This window comes from Armigeres subalbatus, chromosome 1, assembly GCF_024139115.2.
Source record: "Armigeres subalbatus isolate Guangzhou_Male chromosome 1, GZ_Asu_2, whole genome shotgun sequence".
Taxonomy (NCBI): Eukaryota; Metazoa; Arthropoda; class Insecta; order Diptera; family Culicidae; genus Armigeres; species Armigeres subalbatus.
In genome coordinates, this window is record NC_085139.1 from 155,639,230 (window position 1) to 155,659,434 (window position 20,205).

General features: G+C 38.2%; 1 protein-coding gene across 1 annotated transcript; it reads right to left on the minus strand.

Moving 5' to 3' along the window:
* Positions 1-3,558: 3,558 nt before the first annotated feature.
* On the minus strand, positions 3,559-19,796 carry LOC134205346 (peptidyl-prolyl cis-trans isomerase-like). The gene is made up of 3 exons (XM_062680523.1): positions 19,651-19,796; positions 8,842-9,083; positions 3,559-4,626 (listed from the first exon to the last, which is right to left on the minus strand). Exons 2-3 carry the CDS (start codon positions 9,037-9,039, stop codon positions 4,201-4,203), a joined length of 624 nt encoding a protein of 207 aa, XP_062536507.1. The 5' UTR covers positions 9,040-9,083; positions 19,651-19,796; the 3' UTR covers positions 3,559-4,200.
* Between the last annotated feature and the right edge of the window lie 409 nt (positions 19,797-20,205).

Below are 20,205 nucleotides of genomic sequence, written 5' to 3' on the forward strand. Positions count from 1 at the left end.
GTAAACTACGTAAAACCAAATCTATACACATAAGAATTAATTTTTGTCTGTCTGCCCTTATCGAAAATTAATCTAAAAAATGGAATCTCAATTTGCAAATTTCGAATACTTCTTTTAAATAATGTAAAAAATATATAATTAATCAATTTTAGGTGAAACGAAGCTCGTCGGTTCTGGTAGTATAGTATATTAACAATATATTCCACCTCGTAAGTCTTCATATGTTGAATAATGGGAAGCACTGTCCTATCCAGCCGCTGGAGCCACCCCATTCTTACACTACGCTTCACATTTGAATAATAGATAATACCCTAAAAGTAGGCAATTATTTATGGTTGAAATGCGCTATGTAGGAACGGGAATGGTTATGATTTTTTTGTTGAGCTTGGAATGTATTGTAGTTGCAAAAGGAAAACGGTCCTGTCAGCCACATAAGGGTTAAAATACCACGGTGTTACTATCACTTTTGATATAACGCGTGGTCTGCGTAAAAATATGAAGCATTTGTATTTTAACACTTTTTCTTTAAATAAATGCCATCGCCGAATATTTTGTTCGTATTTTTGCTAAAATCAACTCACATAGAATTGTGCGTGGTCTCCTTAGCGTGTGTTTGATATGCTCACAAACACATTCTCTCGCTCTATTCCGAAGTGTGCTGCTGTCAAAGAAAACGAACAGTCCCGATTTTATTTAGTGAAACATAGAGCAAATATTGCTTTTATAGCCTATTCAGATTGGGCTATTTATGACTTTGTTAAGTGAGAGGGTATCCAATTATTACGAAGTGTTCAGACTGCAGCAAGATAATATATCTTGACGTTTCCATGTTTGCTCATTTGCACGCTAATACAGGGTTGAATTCAAGGAGAGTTTTTAAATTTAATTTGCGAAATCAAGCATTTGTGTGGCGACAATCGAACATTTTTTTCTGAACAAAGTTTCTACGAAAAAAAAATATAAAAAAAATATGAAAAGGGATTTTCGAAGAATATTTGAAGCTCTCATTAAGGATAATGATAATTCATTAGTTGGGTGCGCCGTTCTTCGGGGAATCAGACTATTCCTCAATTTATTTTTAAGTTTAAAAAGTATTTTGATTCTGTACTATGATCGAACGGAGATTTGATAGAAAAATTTAGATACTTTTGGGAATTCTCACAAATAAATAAAAAAAAGGACGATTGGACCAATTTTCAAGAAATATTATCGAACTAAAATGTATTTCCACCAGTATCTCCATGTATAAAGGGCAACTCAGCAATTTAATTTTTTTTCAAAAATGGAAACTGAACCATTGCGTTCTACTCGACAATCTATGATACAGCTTCTAACAAAATCGAATCGTGTGAATGTGATATAATTTAAACTGGATTTTGGATGAATTAATGCATTACCAATCCATGTTTTATTTAAGGTTATTCTACTTCATATATACATCCCATTCAAATCGTACAGTTGTCCCACATGTAAAATGTTGAAATCCAAAGTATATTAAGCCATTCAAGGAGCAGAATTGATACAATTTATGAAATCATGTTTATTCATCAAATATATTCGTTTTACAACCATTCCTACGTTTTAAATTGTCTTCCGCATTAGCCCTTGAACTTTGAAAATTTATTCGATTTGTTCTATTAAATCTAGGTTTAAGTTAAAATCTTCATGTTAATTCTAGAGAGCATCTGTTTTTTAAACAATTCATGTTGAATAAGTGGAGAATAAATAATTATCATCATTATTTTTCATCATATAAAATGCTTTCCTCAAAACCATCACAATCCGAGTTATTCTTCAGCGCTCAGAAGATTTCCATCTAACATGCATTCGACCCTGCTGCGACAGAAAGAGCATGACTGTCAACTACGAAACGAAATGAAAACAGAGAGAATTTTCTCTCTGGCAAAGAGAGCGTGACGCTTGTCAGTTTTGTTTTGTTGAATTTCTCCCTGCACCCCAGTTAGAACGAAAGCTCTCTCGTAATAATTGTTCGTAATAAATTCTTCATGACTCTTTTTAGCGGTTATCTTTTGACAGCGCAAAATGTATGGAATATTACGTAAATAATGACATCATAAAGCGTATTTACCCTGAAACGCCAATTATTATGTCATTAATGGCGTAATCTGAACAGGCTATTAAATTTGCTCTTTGTGGTGATAATCAAGTAGTGATAAAGTGTAAAAAGTAGTTTACGTACTTAATTTGTCGTGTCATACGCAATTAAGAGGAGAAACAGGCGATCCAAAAAAGTAAGTAACAGTTTGCTTCTCGTGCGCTGCTTTCTTTGGCAATGCAATAATGGCAAGGATTTCGTAGGTGCAAATTTGTTTCGGTGATTAACACATCAAATCTTGCTACTTTTACACAAACAACTTATTCAAATGAAAGCTTAGACTTGAAATTGTGTGATTGAATCAAAATTATGTTCATAAATAGTGTATGTTTGCTGGAAAACGCAAATATTGTTGAGGGTGCCAACAACTGTCGCACCCTGCCAATGCCGTATTCTACCCTATGAGTTTCTAATTATCTTATCATTTACAGAGGCATAGGAAATTGATTCTGCAAAATCTATTGTTGAGGGAGGCGCATGAAATTTCAACGATCGAGTTGCACTACAAATATGTTTGTGGCTCGCGCTAACGTAGGAACGACTCGACACTCCTAAGAAACGCGACGCGAGACAAGAAGTGCATCGTCCGGTGTTAAAATTTGATGAAAACAATTTTCATCTGTAAAAAATTTTCATCATCTGAAACAATTTTTCATCATCTGAAAAAAATTCTAAGTCTCAAAAATGTTCTAAGAGAAACAAACGATTCCTTTCAATTTTTTTTGCCTTTCTCGTACAACAAAGTTGGACCGGAAGGCTAGCATTTCACTCCGAAAACGAACTTTTTGTAGATGCTTCGGAGACCCATAGTGTTATACACCAATCGACTCAGCTCGTCGAGCTGAGCAAATGTCTGTCTGTCCGTGTGTATGTGTGTGTGTGTGTGTGCACACGAAAACCGAAAAACATTAGCCAACTTTTCGTATAGTAATTTTTAACCGATTTCCTTGCAACAAGTTGCATTCGACAGGCAACAAACTCTAGTTGATCACTATTGAATTTCATAACGATCGACCGTTGCGCTTAAAAGTTATAAAGAAAATGGTACATGGACCCATATTAGCACCATATAAGGTTGGTGTCTTGGCTAAATGCGAGAAAGGCAGTATCACTACTCGGTGAATTAAGTTGGGTTTTTAAATAACATCAGATCTCGACGTTTCATGCATTTTTAAGTCATTCCTTTGGTCCCCCCTTGGACAAATGTTCATGGGTAAAAATTTCAAACAATCCATTTCCAATTGTAGCAATGCTTGCGCTGCCTCGCAGTGGTTGCCTCACTAATGAATCTAATTTCGCGACCCTTCAATGATCAGCCCCCTGAAGTGGGAACCTATGGCCTATTATAGTAATGCATGCGAAATTACGAAGAAACCTCAGCTTGTCAAGTGTAAATTTCATGGAAATGTATTTCTTTTTTCAACGAATTAAGCATAGAAACATAGTTTTGTTTGACTCTTTATTGCTAAATCTTTACCATTTAGATTCTATAGATCAATAATAGTTTCACACGATTGAGTAAAAAATATTAGAATTCATTCTCAAAGGACCAGTCTAAAATTTTACCGCGCGCTCGATCAGACCAACGAAGATGAGGTCAATACATCTTGCGTGTGCAATTTAGTAGCGAAAGGTTGTTCCGCATTTTATCCATGGGCTTGGTTCTTCTATCAACCATCAATTGTTACAATTGGGGAAAGGTTAGGAGAGGTAAACACACTCTGGCTGGTTGGTTTTTCAGTTGCTATAAAAGTAGAAACCGCGATAGTGTTCCTACATTCCGCGGCCACAATGGGTTTATTTTTGGAACGTTGTTTAAGCTGACGATTACAATTTATCTTATTCGATTGTTATTTTAGCTCGGGCTCAGTGAAACAAAAAAAAATGCATTAGATTGTACAGTTTTGTGGCATTCTTCGACTTGGTTGTCTTTCCTTCATCTTCGTGTGAAGTTGTGTGTAATACAATTCCGAATAATGTGAGAATGTTAAACAATTAGGGAACAGAAATAAGAAGCTAATTGAGTTAATTTTAAAGGAAAAAAACGAAAGAATAATGTATTATGACTTTATGAAGGTAAAAATTTACAGTTGACCACAGTTGGCAACGACGATTTGCTTCGAGGTCTTGCCGGACTGGTTGCCGAAGGATTCGACCTTCCGGATGACATCCATGCCTTCGACGACGCTGCCGAAGACCACGTGGCGGTCATCGAGCCAGGACGTCTTCACGGTGGTGATGAAGAACTGGGATCCGTTGGTATTGGGTCCGGCGTTGGCCATGGACATGATACCGGGACCGGTGTGCCGCAGGATGAAGTTCTCATCCTCGAACTTGTTGCCGTAGATGGACTTGCCTCCGGTGCCGTTGTGGTTCTGGAAATCGCCACCCTGGCACATGAAGTTCGGAATCACACGGTGGAAGGTGGAATTCTTGTAGCCGAAGCCCTTCTCTCCGGTGCAGAGAGCACGGAAGTTTTCGCATGTCTTTGGAGTTACATCTGTGCGCAGCTGAAACGGTAATGGGAAAAATGTTATTTCAAGCATAATTTTTCATAACGACGTATGTAACAAATATGAGGATTCGAGAAATCCTTTGCTGAAAGTTGGCAAAACTTTTTCTAAAACTGTTTTAAAACTAAATCTTTTTTCAATACTTTTTTCCGCTGGCATGCATCATTACAAGACACGTAATAAGCGTGCTTCACAGTAAAGCTCAGTTCATTCAAATTCATTGTGATAAACGATAAAATTATACATACACCGGTATGCTACACGTACGTCGGTGTACATTGGTCGGTTTTCCATAGTGCACGATTGACGCAACTGCAGTTTTGTTTTGTTTTGATTTTTTTGTTACATAGGTCGCTCTTAGTTCCCATATGTTAAAGCGACGTATGTAACAGTGAGACTTCAAAAATAGAAATTTTTACATACGTCGATTCGCAAAAAGATTGAATTAAAGAATTTTAAGATCTGAAATCAGTAAAATCGATGCGTATTATATAAAGCCGCATGTGATTGTCACGTTGTATTAAAAACCCCGTTTTGTTTACTTTTGTTACATACGTCGTTATGAAAAATTATGCTTGATTTGAATAAAATGCTGGTTTGAACATATGTTCTATTCTATTCTATACGAGTTCTATTCTTCGAAAATCTTAAGAATGTAAAGTATGATAGGTGATCTATTAAACCGCAAATAATTTTCTTTATCCTTCTTTGAAAATCTTTATCTAGAATGCTATCAGAAATCATGAATCTTATTCCGTAACATTTCCAAATGATTTTTTTTTCTTCGCCAAAGAAGTCTACTTGAATTCCCAATCATTTGAACGACTGGAAGGGATGAATGTGATTAATTGAACCACTTCAAAAATACTAAATTATTGTGAGCTCTCATTAAATTTTAAATATAATTCAAATACATTTTATAGATTTCTATGATCTCTGTTCTTAAAGGTGGAGGCGGCAGCCAGAGTAAATACGGCCAAGTTCCAAGTTGAAAAACACTAGCCATGTCACTATTTTTTCTGGAAAGTAATTGCCAGCAACAGTCGTAATTAACACCATTTCGAACCACCAAGAGATTGGAATTTTTAGTACTGTTAAATATTCCTAAGACTTTGCTACCAACATTGTTTTAAAAATCTACATTTTAAATCAGTTGCCGACAAGCGAATGGAAATATGCATTAGCTAGGTCGAATGATTATTACAGAGGTATCTATAGACATATATTTTTCCATTCAACACAATCATAACCACAGAAGACTTCTAGTTCAGCAAAAATCTCTCCCAATCCAATATTGTGTTAGTTATACATTCCAAATGCACCACGCGCAAATACGCTCAAATTATAAAATTCTCTATTGTATGAGTAGAAGCAGGGGAGACTGCATTTTGTCATATGATGTTGGATGCCTGCAACATCACCACCATGGCAAACAAAATAGAGTTCGAAGCCGTGAACTCACATCCCTTAATAGGAACATGAAGGTCAGCATTGATTAACCACTTCCACAGTTATTATCTGTGGGCGTTGTTATAGACCTCAGTGCCTCCTAACAAAAGTTTATTTCAGGTCTTTACTTACGCTTTAATGTGAATGTAATTCAGTCATAAAATTTGAAAACTGTATATTGAGAAACGGAAATGAACGTTTATTAGTCAAATATTTTTTGGGGCCCTCCTTAGCCGTGCGGTAAGACGCGCGGCTACAAAGCAAGACCATGCTGAGGGTAGCTGGGTTCGATTCCCGGTGCCGGTCTAGGCAAATTTTCGGATTGGAAATTGTCTCGACTACCCTGGGCATAAAAGTATCATCGTGCTAGCCTCATGATATACGAATGCAAAAATGGTAACCCGGCTTAGAAACCTCGCAGTTAATAACTGTGGAAGTGCTTAATGAACACTAAACTGCGAGGCGGCTCTGTCCCAGTGTAGGGATGTAATGCCAATAAGAAGAAGAAGAAGAAGATTTTTTTCAAATATGAGAAAGTATTCAAGTACTAGCAGACCCGACGAACTTTGTTTCGCCTAAAATTGATTTATTCTCTGTTTAGTTCTCGGGTTAAGCAGAAATGTGTGTTCCATTTGTATGGGAGCCCCCCTTTCCAAAAGGGGGAGGGGTCTCAAACCATCTTAAGAACCTTCCCCGAGCCCTAAAACCTCTGCATGTAAATTTTCACGCCGATCGGTTCAGTAGTTTCCGAGTCTATAAGGGTCAGACAGACAGAAATTCATTTTTATGTATATAGATTCAGTTTTTCAGCCAGGTAAGCCAGCCCAGAGCTGCAAGCCTCTCTAATAAAGACAAAACAAAAGTTATCCTGCCGTACAAGCCATTTAGCGTTCTCAGTAGATTAGTTCTCCAGCCATTAGGACACTGTTAAACTGGCTCAAAAGACATAATACAGTAATATCCCGATTTCATCACCCTCCTGATGAATTCTGGGGGGATAAAATAGAAAATTTGTCAAAATCGGAGATTTATTTAAAAACAAAAATTGGGGTGGCAAAATCGGATCGAAAACGTTATATAATAGGGAGTGACAAAATAGGGTGAATTAAAGTTTGATAGATATACTCTCCCATTATCATTCTTCCATTATCTTATTCTTAATCATTGATCTGTATGATGACACTTTTGTCTTTATCTTCAGAAAATATGAAGTATGTGTTCATTAAATTACTTTGTTTGCCTAAGTTATTGGTTCTTTTTTGCTTTGTTCTGTAATTCTCCAACTCAATGTAAGTTATGTCTAGTAAAAAGTAGAAACTGTTAAGAGCCCCGCACATAGGATACGTTTGCGTTGCGTTTGACACATTTTCCATGGGAAAACTGTCACACGCAACGCAAACGTATGCTATGTGCGGGGCTTTTAAGAGCAACACCGATCAGCAGCACAAACACTGTCAAAAAATACGTGGTTATTGGTTGCCAATTTTATTTCCTCCTTAAGGTTCAAGAAAAATTGGACGAAGGAAAGAGGTATGATTTACCACCAACGGTATGCCGTCTATCTCTTTTTGTCCTTCGGAAAAAAGTAATTTTGGTAGTGCAACACCGAGCAATACCACAAACACTCTTTCAGAAAATATGGATTTATGTAGGGTAGCTGTACCAGTTTTGGCCGTGTTCCTAATTTGACCAGTTTCTCGCATAACTTCGACAATAAAGCAATTTTTAAGGGTTTTATTAGCTCTAATAGCAGATATATTTCTTATACTTCTTCGCTGTTGGAACTGATAGATTTTTATTTTCGTAAAATATGTATTTTAGGCCAAATTAGGGACATATAAATATATCGGTTCAGAAGTCTGTTATAAAAATATACTATAGAAAATTACCGGTCCCAACGAACACACACATGCATGATTCTCTGCACGCACATCTACATCTCAATAAAAAAAAATATCTACAATGTACGAACCGGCTCGAATGATGATGAAACGGAATTCAACAAACTAACACAATCGAATGCAGCAGAATACGTGTAAAAAATGATTCAACTGCATGACCGGCGACCTGCTTGAGTGCCTACTTAGCGTTTTCGTGTATTCCGCGGGGAGCAATTCCGGTCATCTGATATGTAAATCAATAAGCAATTCAACGGTAAAAACTGTATCCTCGGTAATTGCATCGCAGCAAACACTGCATTATTTAGAGGAAATTCAAGCAGGCGGTCCACCAACATCAAAATAGACCGGCACTACGACAACGATTACTAGATTGCCACCCCGATTACTAGATCGTCTGTGGAACGCGTTGCCTAGAGGGCCTTCCTATCTAATCACGCGAGCCGTACCCCTATGAGAACCACAGGAGAAAAAAAAAACCAACAGCATATGAATTGTTGTTGCCTTTTTACAGCAGACACAAAGTGCCACGATTGATGATTTCATCGTACCGGGGGATCAGCCCACATATGCAAGAATAAAAAATCTGATGTCTCATGTACATATCGATTTTTCTTTGCACCCGAATAAGGCCACTTCTCCAGTACGATAGAAATGACCTTCAAAAATGTCCAACGGTAACTGTAATCAGAACGATGACATTGCTATTTCTGGCGGGGAAGCCGACCAGAACGTCCGATTTTCGGCAACCAAACGGAACCACTTGCAGCTGCAGCCTACTGCTGCTTGAGGCAATCAAATTGTTCCGACACTGACGAACATAGAAATTTTCCATGGAGGAAGAAGCACAAAATTTTCCACTCACCTCGATAACGACCCGTCCCAGCGGGGCATTGTCGGCAGTTAGGTCGAAAAAGCAACGCGGCAAACCCATGGCTTTTTTGGCGTAATTACACACTTGCTGCACTAGCAGAGAACCTCCAGAAACACCAGCAGAAAACGACGATTTACTACGTCCAAGTCCCACAAACGCTCCGGTCCGAGTGATGAAGGCGACTGCCATGGCGACGGCGGAAGTGGCTTGCCGTTGACTCGAAAACGCAAACTCTGCCAAATGAAAACGGAGAAACGGATGAATTCACGTATACGGGTGAACTAGAAAGAGGAGAATGGGGTGAAATGAAGATCGGCGTGAAAAAATGTCCAAATGAAATGGGATTCTGGCGCGATACATTATTAATTATTTGAATTCAAGTCCAAAATAAACCTTTTACGGTATAATGTCCAATGTCCAATGATTTTTTTTTACAATTTTGAAACTAAATAAACACAAGAGTGTCCATTATAAGAATATTTTGAGGGGTCCACATTAGGAAAGAAGAACATCCCGAAATGGAACATGAAAATAAAATGAAGTGTCGGCTATTGGCGAATTAAAGTTATGCATGATAGGGGAACTGCTCCTGGAATTCATCTCATGGCTCCGATATTCATCCCATTAAAAGCAAAGCAATGCAAAGCCTCGTGGAAAGCAATTTGATTTGTTTCTTATTTTTGTGATATGTTCAGCAGTGAGCACGCATGTTTACAAAAAAGAAGCGACAAAATTAGTGCGATGAGATGAATATATGTTCAATGAGATGGGGATCGGGACAGTTCCTATAAGCAAAGAAAAACAAAAGAAAGAATGGAAACTCTACCAGATTCTGGGTAAATTGAAGTTCAATAGAATTACAATATAAATTATTGTAGCAATATGAAATTTAATTGTAATTACAACCATGCTAAAAATAACTATATATAGTGTATGTGTCGCGATTATACATTTTTGCAATAGCGTCTCCCTAATATAATCGATACACACTTAAAATAAATCGCCGAATTCGGTAAAATTTTACCGAACTCTCAACAGCAGAACTGTTCGGTAAATAATTTTACTGATTTTCGGTGATTTTGACTGTTGAGCAATGGAAAAAATTACAAAAAATCTGTAAAAAAATTACCGAACAGTTCTGCTGTTGAGCTTTCGGTAAAATTTACCGAATACTATAAAATGAGTTAAGTGTGTACATCCCCTGCTGAGCCAACTTGTGGTTTATTTCAGGCAGTCCTTCAGTGGGAAGGTTGCCACTGTCGAGGCTAATATTCCGTGACCGGACAGATACTTCCTGAATTGTTTTTGATGATTCTTGTTCGAGGTAGATTTGATTTCTGTGTCGGTTTGATGAGAAGATTTTGCCAAGGAATGGTATGCAACTCCGATTATTTATCCAAAATAGGTGAGTGGAGAAATTTGGACATATTATGTATCTTAAAGGCATGGTCAAGTCAAGTCCTACGTCCACTTAGCGGTTATGTCACAGACATTACCCACTGTTCGTTTTTCTTAATGTTTAATGTCTTAACTCGTTTTGTTCACAATTGTTTTAACATGTATGTGAATCGTGGCATATAGATTTCCTACACGTAAAAAAAAGTAATTATTGCCCGTTGCATCAATTTTTAGACTCTGGCGCAACTTCGCTTTGCTTTGAATTTTCAGCGTGCACACCAATACATTCAAGCTATCTTTGTAATTGTTTTTAAGTGGTTGTATTCATCGGACACACTTGTTTTTGTTTACTCAAACAAACAGCAAACAGTGTTAATTCATTTGTGTGTCTGACACGGGGAAAATATTCACGCAAATAATTTCCGCGCAGGAGTCTAATAAGGCGGAATATTTTATTTATTTTATTTGAGCGTGTGTTTAGCGTGTTCATATATTATATTTCGCTTCGCTAATAGAAAGTATAAGTTTTGCCTAATAGCAAAAATGTATTAGGCTAAACTTATACCTTTGATTAGAATCGTAGATAAAAAAGCAGCATGGCGCTGGAGCAACTTATGGGGTTTTCGATAGGGTTTTATTTTGCCATTAAACGTTATTGAAGTAATTCAGCGGAGTGAAAAGTTTTATTTTCCATCTTTAGTGACTGGTTGCTTACCACGGAGCCGATCTAGAATGTTTTCTCGTTCTGACAATTAGCTGTTAACAGTTATCGTAACAAGGATATTGGTTTGAAGTTTGATTAGCGAAACATAGTTGTCCATTATGGAATCATCGCAAACAAAAACAAACAGCGCGAGCGAAAAGCAGGTACGTAACATAATAATTATCGCGGATAAAGGATTCATTAATGTTTATGCAAAAACAATGTTCATGTTCCAGTGATTTGAAGACACCGAGCCAATCCGTGTATAATAAAGGAAGCACAATAAACGGCATAATGCTCAATGTAAACGCCGGATCTACCACTTGAACGATGGGATGGGAGCTGCGTCTGCCTGCAGGTTGTTCTGAACGAAGAAGGAAGAAATAAGTGTATATAAAAACTTTCTATAGTTGAAGTTATTATAATAAAGGGGATATATTTATACCATGCATTTAAAAAAATGCCTTAAAAATTCGAAGCCTCAAATGAAAGAAAACAACGAGACATTTATCTGATATGAAATCAATTAATGGACCAAATAAGTTTGTTATTGTTTTCCAAATGACGATCATTACTTTATCTTATACAGGTTATTTGTCATCCTTTATCATGCATATGCACATTTGACATGAAATGTATAAGTTTCATGTTATGAATATCTTATGCAGTGTCGCATAGTCTTTATTTCAATCGGGTATATGTTTTATTACAAAATCGCAATGGCAAAAATGTATGTGTTTTGCAGAATACATTCATTATGAAAATTTCTTTTCGTGTAGAGTATATAAACTTAACGTTTTAATTTGTTTACAATTTCTTTTAGTTTACTTTTAACACACTAACCAGATAATATTATTCTTCACATTAATTGCTAACATTTGATTTTAACAAATTTATGCCAACTTGATCCTGAATTTAAAGAGAAAACACAAAATTATAAAAATTATCACCATCATGAGGTTAAACTTTCACAACCTCGAATTGCTAATATTAGGCCCGCGCACACTTTTAGGTCTTTCGAGGATTTTGTGACCAAAGAGTTCCTTGATTGGCCGGAACCCCGTTTTTATAGAAAATCGCTGTCCCATCATAGTGATGACAGATATGTTTTTATTTTTCCGTTTGGACACCCTGATATCTACAATCTACTCCAAACTAACGACATCTGTGGACTAGCGTTGATTAGTCAGGGCTGTGTACATATGTTTGCCTATCGTTCTAACTGCTTGATTTTGGTCTGTTATTCATGTGCCCAGTTCATGTGAAAGTGGAACGGCTCACACACTTGCAAGACAACAGTGAGTACAACTGTTAACATATTTTCAGGGGTGCATTCGGTATGGGAATGTAAATGGAACTTGTGGAGCCAACAACAGTTACCATTTTTGCATTTGTATATCATGAGGCTAACACGATGATACTGTTGTACCCAGGGAAGTCGAGATAATTTCCTATATCGAAAATTTCCTACATCGGATCGGGAATCGAATACAGCCACTCTCAGCATGGCCTTGCTTTGTAGCCGCGCATCTTACCGCACGGCCAAGAAGGGCCAACAAATTGTGCAATCCAGGAGCCTCATTGCGCATTTCCTTTCGACAGCTCTTTCGTATGACGGTTTGCATGGTTTGCTCGTGTTGAGTCGAGGTGCGCAATTCCACCCCAGTTTTCCGCGAGTGGTAACGGCCGCTAGCTTGCATGAGGGTCAGTTTCTGATTTGACGTTTGTGGAGGTCAGCTGCACCCACCATTCCGAGCATTTTGATCAGTGTGGTAAATAAGAAGGTGCTTGGGAAGCGCTTTTACGCCTTTTTATTTACCACATTGATCAAAATGCTCGGAACGGTGGGTGGAGTTGACTCCATAAACATCAAATAAGAGACTGACCCTCATGCAAACTGGACGGCCATTACTGCTTGCGGAAAACTGGATACAATTACAATATTAATTTGAATGTTTCCTATAAATTATATTGATTTTATCCAGTTTTTCTTGAGCGGCAATGGCCGCCAGCTTGCCTGTGGGTTCTTCTCTGATTTGACGTTTCTGGAGGTCAATTGCACCCATCATTCGAGCATTTCGATCAATGTGGTATATAAGAAGGCTTGAATTCACTGAATCAGCACCTTCTTATATGCCATATTGGTCAGAATGCTCGGAGCGGTGGGTGCAGTTGACCTCCACAAACGCCAAATCAGAGAATAACCCGCAGGCAAGCTGATGGCCATTACCGCACGCGGAAAACTGGATACAGTTCACACTGTAATAAATTTTTCTTAAGACCGAGTCTTAAGTCGAGTCAAGTACGAGGCACTGAAGGCGACCACACAGTTGCGGACGAAATACGTATCTGCAAAGATAACAAAACGTAGTGGAATTAAATGGAGAGTACTAAACTCGTCTTAGACGGTTGAATACATTCCACTAAAAAGAGCTTAAAATATTTTTTCGTTTTCTTAAGGTTTTTTTCTTTTCGGGAAGGCTTCCCGAATGGAAAATACAATAGAATTACAATAAAATATCATAAAATTAAAATACATTTCATTGATGAACATTCAATTCTATTGTTCTTCTTTTGTACCAATTAAGTTACCTTATATGGGGCACACACTTGTGGTATTCGTACAATGGTACAAGGCGCCAAGAAAATAATTTCAAGGCTATCTTTAATGAAGACAATAATTGGTATGGCACTCATTTCAAGATTTTTGTACCATGGTACGAATACCACAAGTGTGTCCCCCATATTATTGTTGTTCCAATAAACGTACAATAAAATCTATTGACAGAAAACGGTTGACAATAGAATTACTAAAGACACTATAAACAAAGACGGGAAATGTTCCAATTGGAATTCCAAATTTACCGTCAGTGTCATTCCAATCGAGCGAGAGACCTGTCATTCCAAAATATCGCGCGCAACATTTGGCTAGTGTTCACCTGCACGAATAAATATGTTTGTATTATTATTTGAATATTTTTTTATGGATTTAGGTAAAAACGTGTTCGTATGTGGTTGAAAATCAATTAAACATGTTTATAGTGAATTGTGGCTTTTTATTGGGGTGTTGAACACGATACAAATCAAATATTTTTGAATTATGAAATTCGTATAGACCAATGTGGAAAGTATCCAGCATCAGCAGTGTTGCGCACGCAGAGTTGCCTGGTGATTTATTTGTTCAGGGGTCAGACTTCCAGTCTTTGTATATAGTGTCTTTAAGAATTGAAATGGTAAAAATTTAAGAATATATATAGAAATACTTTAAGAATATGTAATGGTAAAAATTTGTTCGATATTTTTTTTATTGTTACTATAACTAACCCATATTTTCTATTGTAAGACTGCCATTACCAACAGCATTTATGGTGGAAAACATTCCTAATTATTATTCTGTTGTGAGCAACAATGAAGTTTATTCACTACCAACAATCCACACATTTTTATTAGCAAAAATCCATAGATTTAAGTTATGATGTGTCTAAGCGCACACATAACCATTCATCACGCAAATCACGTATAAAAAATATATAGACATAAACTTTATGTGTGATCACGAATAAGCAATAATTGGATTTATGGGTGGATCCATATCTACACACTTAACTCATTTTATAGTATTCAGTAAATTTTACCGAAAGCTCAACAGCAGAACTGTTCGGTAATTTTTTTTACAGATTTTTTGTAATTTTTTCCATTGCTCAACAGTCAAAATCACCGAAAATCAGTAAAATTATTTACCGAACAGTTCTGCTGTTGAGAGTTCGGTAAAATTTTACCGAACTCGGCGATTTATTTTAAGTGTGTAGGGCCTTCTAATCCGTGCGATAGCGACTGAAGGAGAACATTATTTTTAACTCTTAGAGCCTTGAAAAAAGCTGTTTGCTTCGGCCAAGTCCAAAAAGTAAGAAATCGATCTTTTCAAATAACCGCGAATTTCTAGTGGTGGTATAGAAAAGACTGAATGCTCTGCGAGCGAATGCACTTTTCTTTTATACCTTATTTTGAATCTTCTCTGCTTCCCAATTGGTGGGCCAATTAGCCAGTGTCTTGTATCCCGCTTCTTTGTCAGCCAAAGCGTCGTCATCATCAACGCGTTCGAGAAGGGCTTCTTCTGTTTTTACGCTTGTTGCTCGCTGCTGGCGTCTAGTTCCTAACGGGACTTTTCGCTTGATACAGGCCAATAAGCCGGGCAAGCGAGCTTAGAATTGCAGTTCAGGTGAGAAGTACGCGTTCTTTTCTGAGACAACATTGTTAGTAGTAGATGGAAGGAAACACCCGGACATGGGATTTCGGGTGATAAGATTTAGAATTGGTAACATGGGACGATCATTCAGTCACGTTCGCTTTGTGTGCGGTCAGTATCAAGCAATGTTTATCTAGATATTTCTTGATCAATGCCAAAAAATCCAACATTTAATGAAAAATCGATTGATAGTTTATTAATGTTTGAGCTATTATCGGTGTTTTTTTAATCCAAATATCCAAATATTATTTTAGAGATTTGGACATCTTATGTTTTTTTAGGCATGGTCAAGCGAAGTCCTCCGTCCACTTCGCGGTTAAATCAGAAAAATTATCCACTGTTAGTTGTGGCGCTATTTATGAAAATCACGCATAAAATTTTATCACTAGAATATTGGATTTGGCACCCAAGTACAATTTCTATCCCGAAGGGTATTGAAAGCTTTGATATTGATCTCTGGCTCTCTGAAGAACCGTTTGTTTTTTGGACATACATGTTGCATCATGTGGCTTTTCTTCAGCCTGTCTCGGCTCATCACCGATGCCGGCCGGTCTCGGCTCGACTCTGCTGCTGCTGCCGGTATCTGCTCAGCATTGCTGCTTTGTCAGGTCTGTAGGGTGGACTGCTGCTGTACTGGCTAGGTTTCGGCTGATGATGGTGGCTTCGATGGTGTCGAGCCGAAAAAGCGGTCGGTGCAGACTTCATTCCCTGCTAAAAGGTGTGAGTGTTGTTCAATCGATGATGCGGTTGCTTCGCTTGTCCCGGTTAGAATGAAAGGAAAAAAATCGCGTTGCGCTATTTTATGGCTTCTCGGCAGACCCAGCGGCTACTCATTCGCTGGTGTCTGCACCAATCAGAACGTGGTAATGGAATGATGCAAGAATTATGCGGTACCCATATTTATAGGTTCCCTTGATCTCAATGTTTTTCATTGAAAACAGTTTCATGCCTATTGAAACAAGTTTTTCGGGTCTTATCAAGCATGGACATGAAAGGCATACTTGAAATCTGTCGATTGAGGGGCTTACTGCAGAAATTCGTCCATTGGTGGTGCGCCGACCAACAATTGATGTTTGGTAGTAGCAGAACTTAGGGGTAACTAGTTCCTTCTCAGTGTGGAAGGCTTTTTTACCCTGTGGTAGCAACTACTTTCCAAAGCGTGAGTTCGGATGAAGGTAACGAGACCAACGCAAGTTGAATAGTGGCATAATGTATTTGGTCTTAGAGGGTATATATACAAAACATCTTACAACTAACATAAATCATTATCCTGAAACGACCTATTTCGGTTCCTACCAACACCAACACAAAACATTTCTTATCGCAACGACATCTCCTGGGTAGCAATAAACAAATCAACGATCAGCAACGGATAGCAACCAAAATCCTGTTGCAGGCAGCAATGATCGGCTTCACTTGCCGCCAGTGGTAAACATCGTCCTAATCTGTATTCGTCCTTGTTTACTTTGCCCAAATATTCGTAACGGCGTAGTGGACGAGGAACAAAACGAAAACTGATAATAAACCATGATGGTCGTGCCGATAAAACGAATGCAGTTGCACGCAATGATGTCCGTATGGGTTTGTTACTCCTTTCCTGCTTCTCGCATCGTTGCGACGGGTAAATCTCGCTTAACTTTTCAAAAGGTCCTAAGTAACATTTTTTTCATGAATTAATTTGAATAGCGCAATCAACAGAAAAACATGAAAGCTTTTGATTGCAGTACTCAAATTAAATCATGAACAAATGTTACTTAGGTCCTTTTGAAAAGTTAAGCGAGAAATATTATGCTAATGATTGCATTCGTTCTTGAGTCTAGTTTTGGCAAATTACTCTATATTTATTGACGGAACCATATCTTGCCCGCCGTCGATGTTATTGTCTAATGGATTTGGGTTTTCGAACCAAATCGTAAGATTTATTGCCCTAACATAATTTTGAGCCGCACCATCCATTGAGACGAACGCTATTAACGTTTAAAATCTTTCAACACAGCGTAACGCGGTCGATTTGAATATTTTGGAATGACACCCGGTATAGTAAAGAGAGACGTAAGTCCTACGTCAAAAGGTAAATATAAAGTGATTAAAGGGGAAGAGGAAGTGAGATTAGGTTTGAGACGTCACTGGTACTAATTCCTGGTGAATAGGTCCAAGGACCTTTTTCTTTTGTATTGTTTATCTAAGTGCAACAGGTTAGGCCGGAAAAGTGAACGTGTGTGAGTGTCGTTTGAGGGACAATCCAGCGAGTTGATGGCCGAGAATCGTGCCACCAGGGCTCCGTTGTTATAAAGCCTCGCATCCTGCCTTGGAGTACAGTAGCCGTTCGATAACTGCAAAATGTTTACTTTTCAGTTAACGAATGCCGTTCGATAACTGCAACACATTCTAGACGTCAAACGGTTGTCAATCGACGTCAGATGCAATAAAAGTGCATCTAAATGTGCAGCGCAATGCAGCTGTCATTGAGTTTGACACCAGTTTGAAGTTTAGCGGTCCGATAATTGCAAAACTGTTGCAATTATCGAATTGCAGTTAAAAAGCAGTTACAGCATCCATTCGCTAACTGGGCTAAAACATCAGTCCAGTTAACGAGCACCGCTTTTTAACTGGGCTGACGAGGGGATTTCCGATGCATTGTTATGATCAATGCTTTACATGGAACGACAACAATATACCATTTAGACTCCCCTCACAGCCTAGTGTTTGTTTTTGGTTTTTGACGGATAACTGCTTTTTAACTGGGCTTTGGCCCAGTTAGCAAACGCCCAGTTAAAAAGCGCCCAGTTAGCGAACTGTTGCTGTATCGGATGTCTACTGTAGTCGCCATCTTGGAATGTCGAGAGATTTGATTGATTGTACGCCCGTAGTCCGTGATCAGTCGTTTCTTCCTGGAAATCGCAGACACCACGAAACCACACTACGATCTGTCTGTCTTGGTACAGTGATCACCACGTCACTATCCAAGCCGTTTCTGGGTGAACGTTAAGGCTACCTTACACCTCGGGAAAATTTTCCGCCGGATTTTGGGTCCCGTGTATTTTAAGGTAGCCTCACACCGCGGGGATTTGATCCGCGGATTTTTTCCTCATGTATTTTTGCATATGCGATGTTTTCGGGATTTGAGCACGGAAAATCAAAATCCCGGCCTCATTTAAAATGCACGGGGACCAAAATCCAGCGGAAAATTTTCCCGAAGTGTAAAGGCCACCTTACACCTCGGGAAAATTTTCCTCCGGATTTTGGTCCCCGTGCATTTTAAATGGGGTCGGGATTTTGATTTTCCGTGCCCAAATCCCGAAAACATCGCATATGCAAAAATGCATGGGGAAAAAATCCGCGGACCAAATTCCCGAGGTGTGAGGCTGCCTTAAGGTAGCCTTTAAATGGGGCCGGGATTTTGGTTTTCCGTGTCCATATCCCGAAAACATCGCATATGCAAAAATACATGGGGAAAAATCCGTGGATCAAATTCCCGAGGTGTGAGGCTACCTTTAATATTAAGGACACACCTGTGATACTTGTACCATGGTACAAGAGAACAAGAAAATTATTCCAAGACTATCTTTAATAAAGACAATAATTGGTATGGTATTCATTCCAAGATTCTTGTACCATGGTACTTGTACCACCAGTGTGTCATTAGTATAAGGCTACCTTACACCTCGGGAAAATTTTCCGCCGGAAGATCTTATATTTATTGAGAAGTATTGTTATTATTTGGGGAAAAAAATAAAATAAACTTAGTTAGTTTTGTATTCTTTGTAACAAATATTTTCACATCACATTTCGAGTGGAAAATCAGTATAGGAATGCAACTAAAAGCACTCGTTACGAAATTTCACGAGATTCAGCAACTGATTAGAGCAGGAATGTATGTAAACCATGGTAAAGCCATGTAGAGTCTCGCGCATTTGTGCTCCTCTTACAGCAAGGAAAGAGAAATTCGAAGAGCGGGAAATGTTTGACAGCCAAGTAACTGCAAACTAATTTTGCTTATGGGAGTGATTTCAAAATATTTCTCTACTGGCTCGAGAGCAGAAAAGCGGCTCTATCCGCAGCACCCAGATACATACAACCCCTATGTTGATACAAACAAAAGATATTTTAGTTACCAGATAAAGAGTGTCGCTTCGGTTCCCTTTGTTCTGCTGTCAACTGTCAAATCGTATGTATTTTTGCTTCATTGACATTTAGATCCCCTATACTCGCCAGCAAAAGATGTTCCGGACAGCGACAATTTTTATCTGGTAACTAAAATATCTTTTATACAAACCGATACAATTAATTTGTGATTGGATTTTATTGTAGAGGTACAAAATTTGACATTTACCCTATAGTTATCACGATCAATCATCACGTTAGATTATTTTTGTGAACACTTGGATCTGTGTCATTATGTCCGATAAGCAATCGTCCTAATAATAAAGAAAATTGTATTCTATAGGCTCACCTGATGTTTCCTATAATGCTTCTCCAGATAGTTGTGCTACTTTACAATTCCTTTTCCACACAGTAAAAAGCTTATAAACTCACAGAATCAACATCTAACCGGCTTGTGTTCCGAACAGCTCCTCAACCACAACACAGCACTGATTACGTAACCGTCGTTGAAAGGGTTTGCGTTTCGCGGTACCTCGTGTCGATGATGCAATGATGACAGTTCGCCGTTTGTGAGTTCGTTTCTCGAATGAACATACTAACGAATAAAACGCAAAGTTTGGCATCATTTTGAGCCCGGATGAGGTGTTCGTTCTTCCAACACAAAATGAATTTGGTTGATTTTCATGGCTCACAGATTCTCCGCGACTTATCGTATTACAGATAATATTAGATTAGCACGAATTATACAGGACTTCAAACGCAAATTATATTATAATAAATTATCGCATAAAACTTATGAAATTCAAGTATGCTGATTTGTTTACATACCTACTTCACATATGTTTTGCATTTGCCGGCTTCACCCTACTGTCATCGCCTATCTCTCCAATGGGAAAAAATGGTG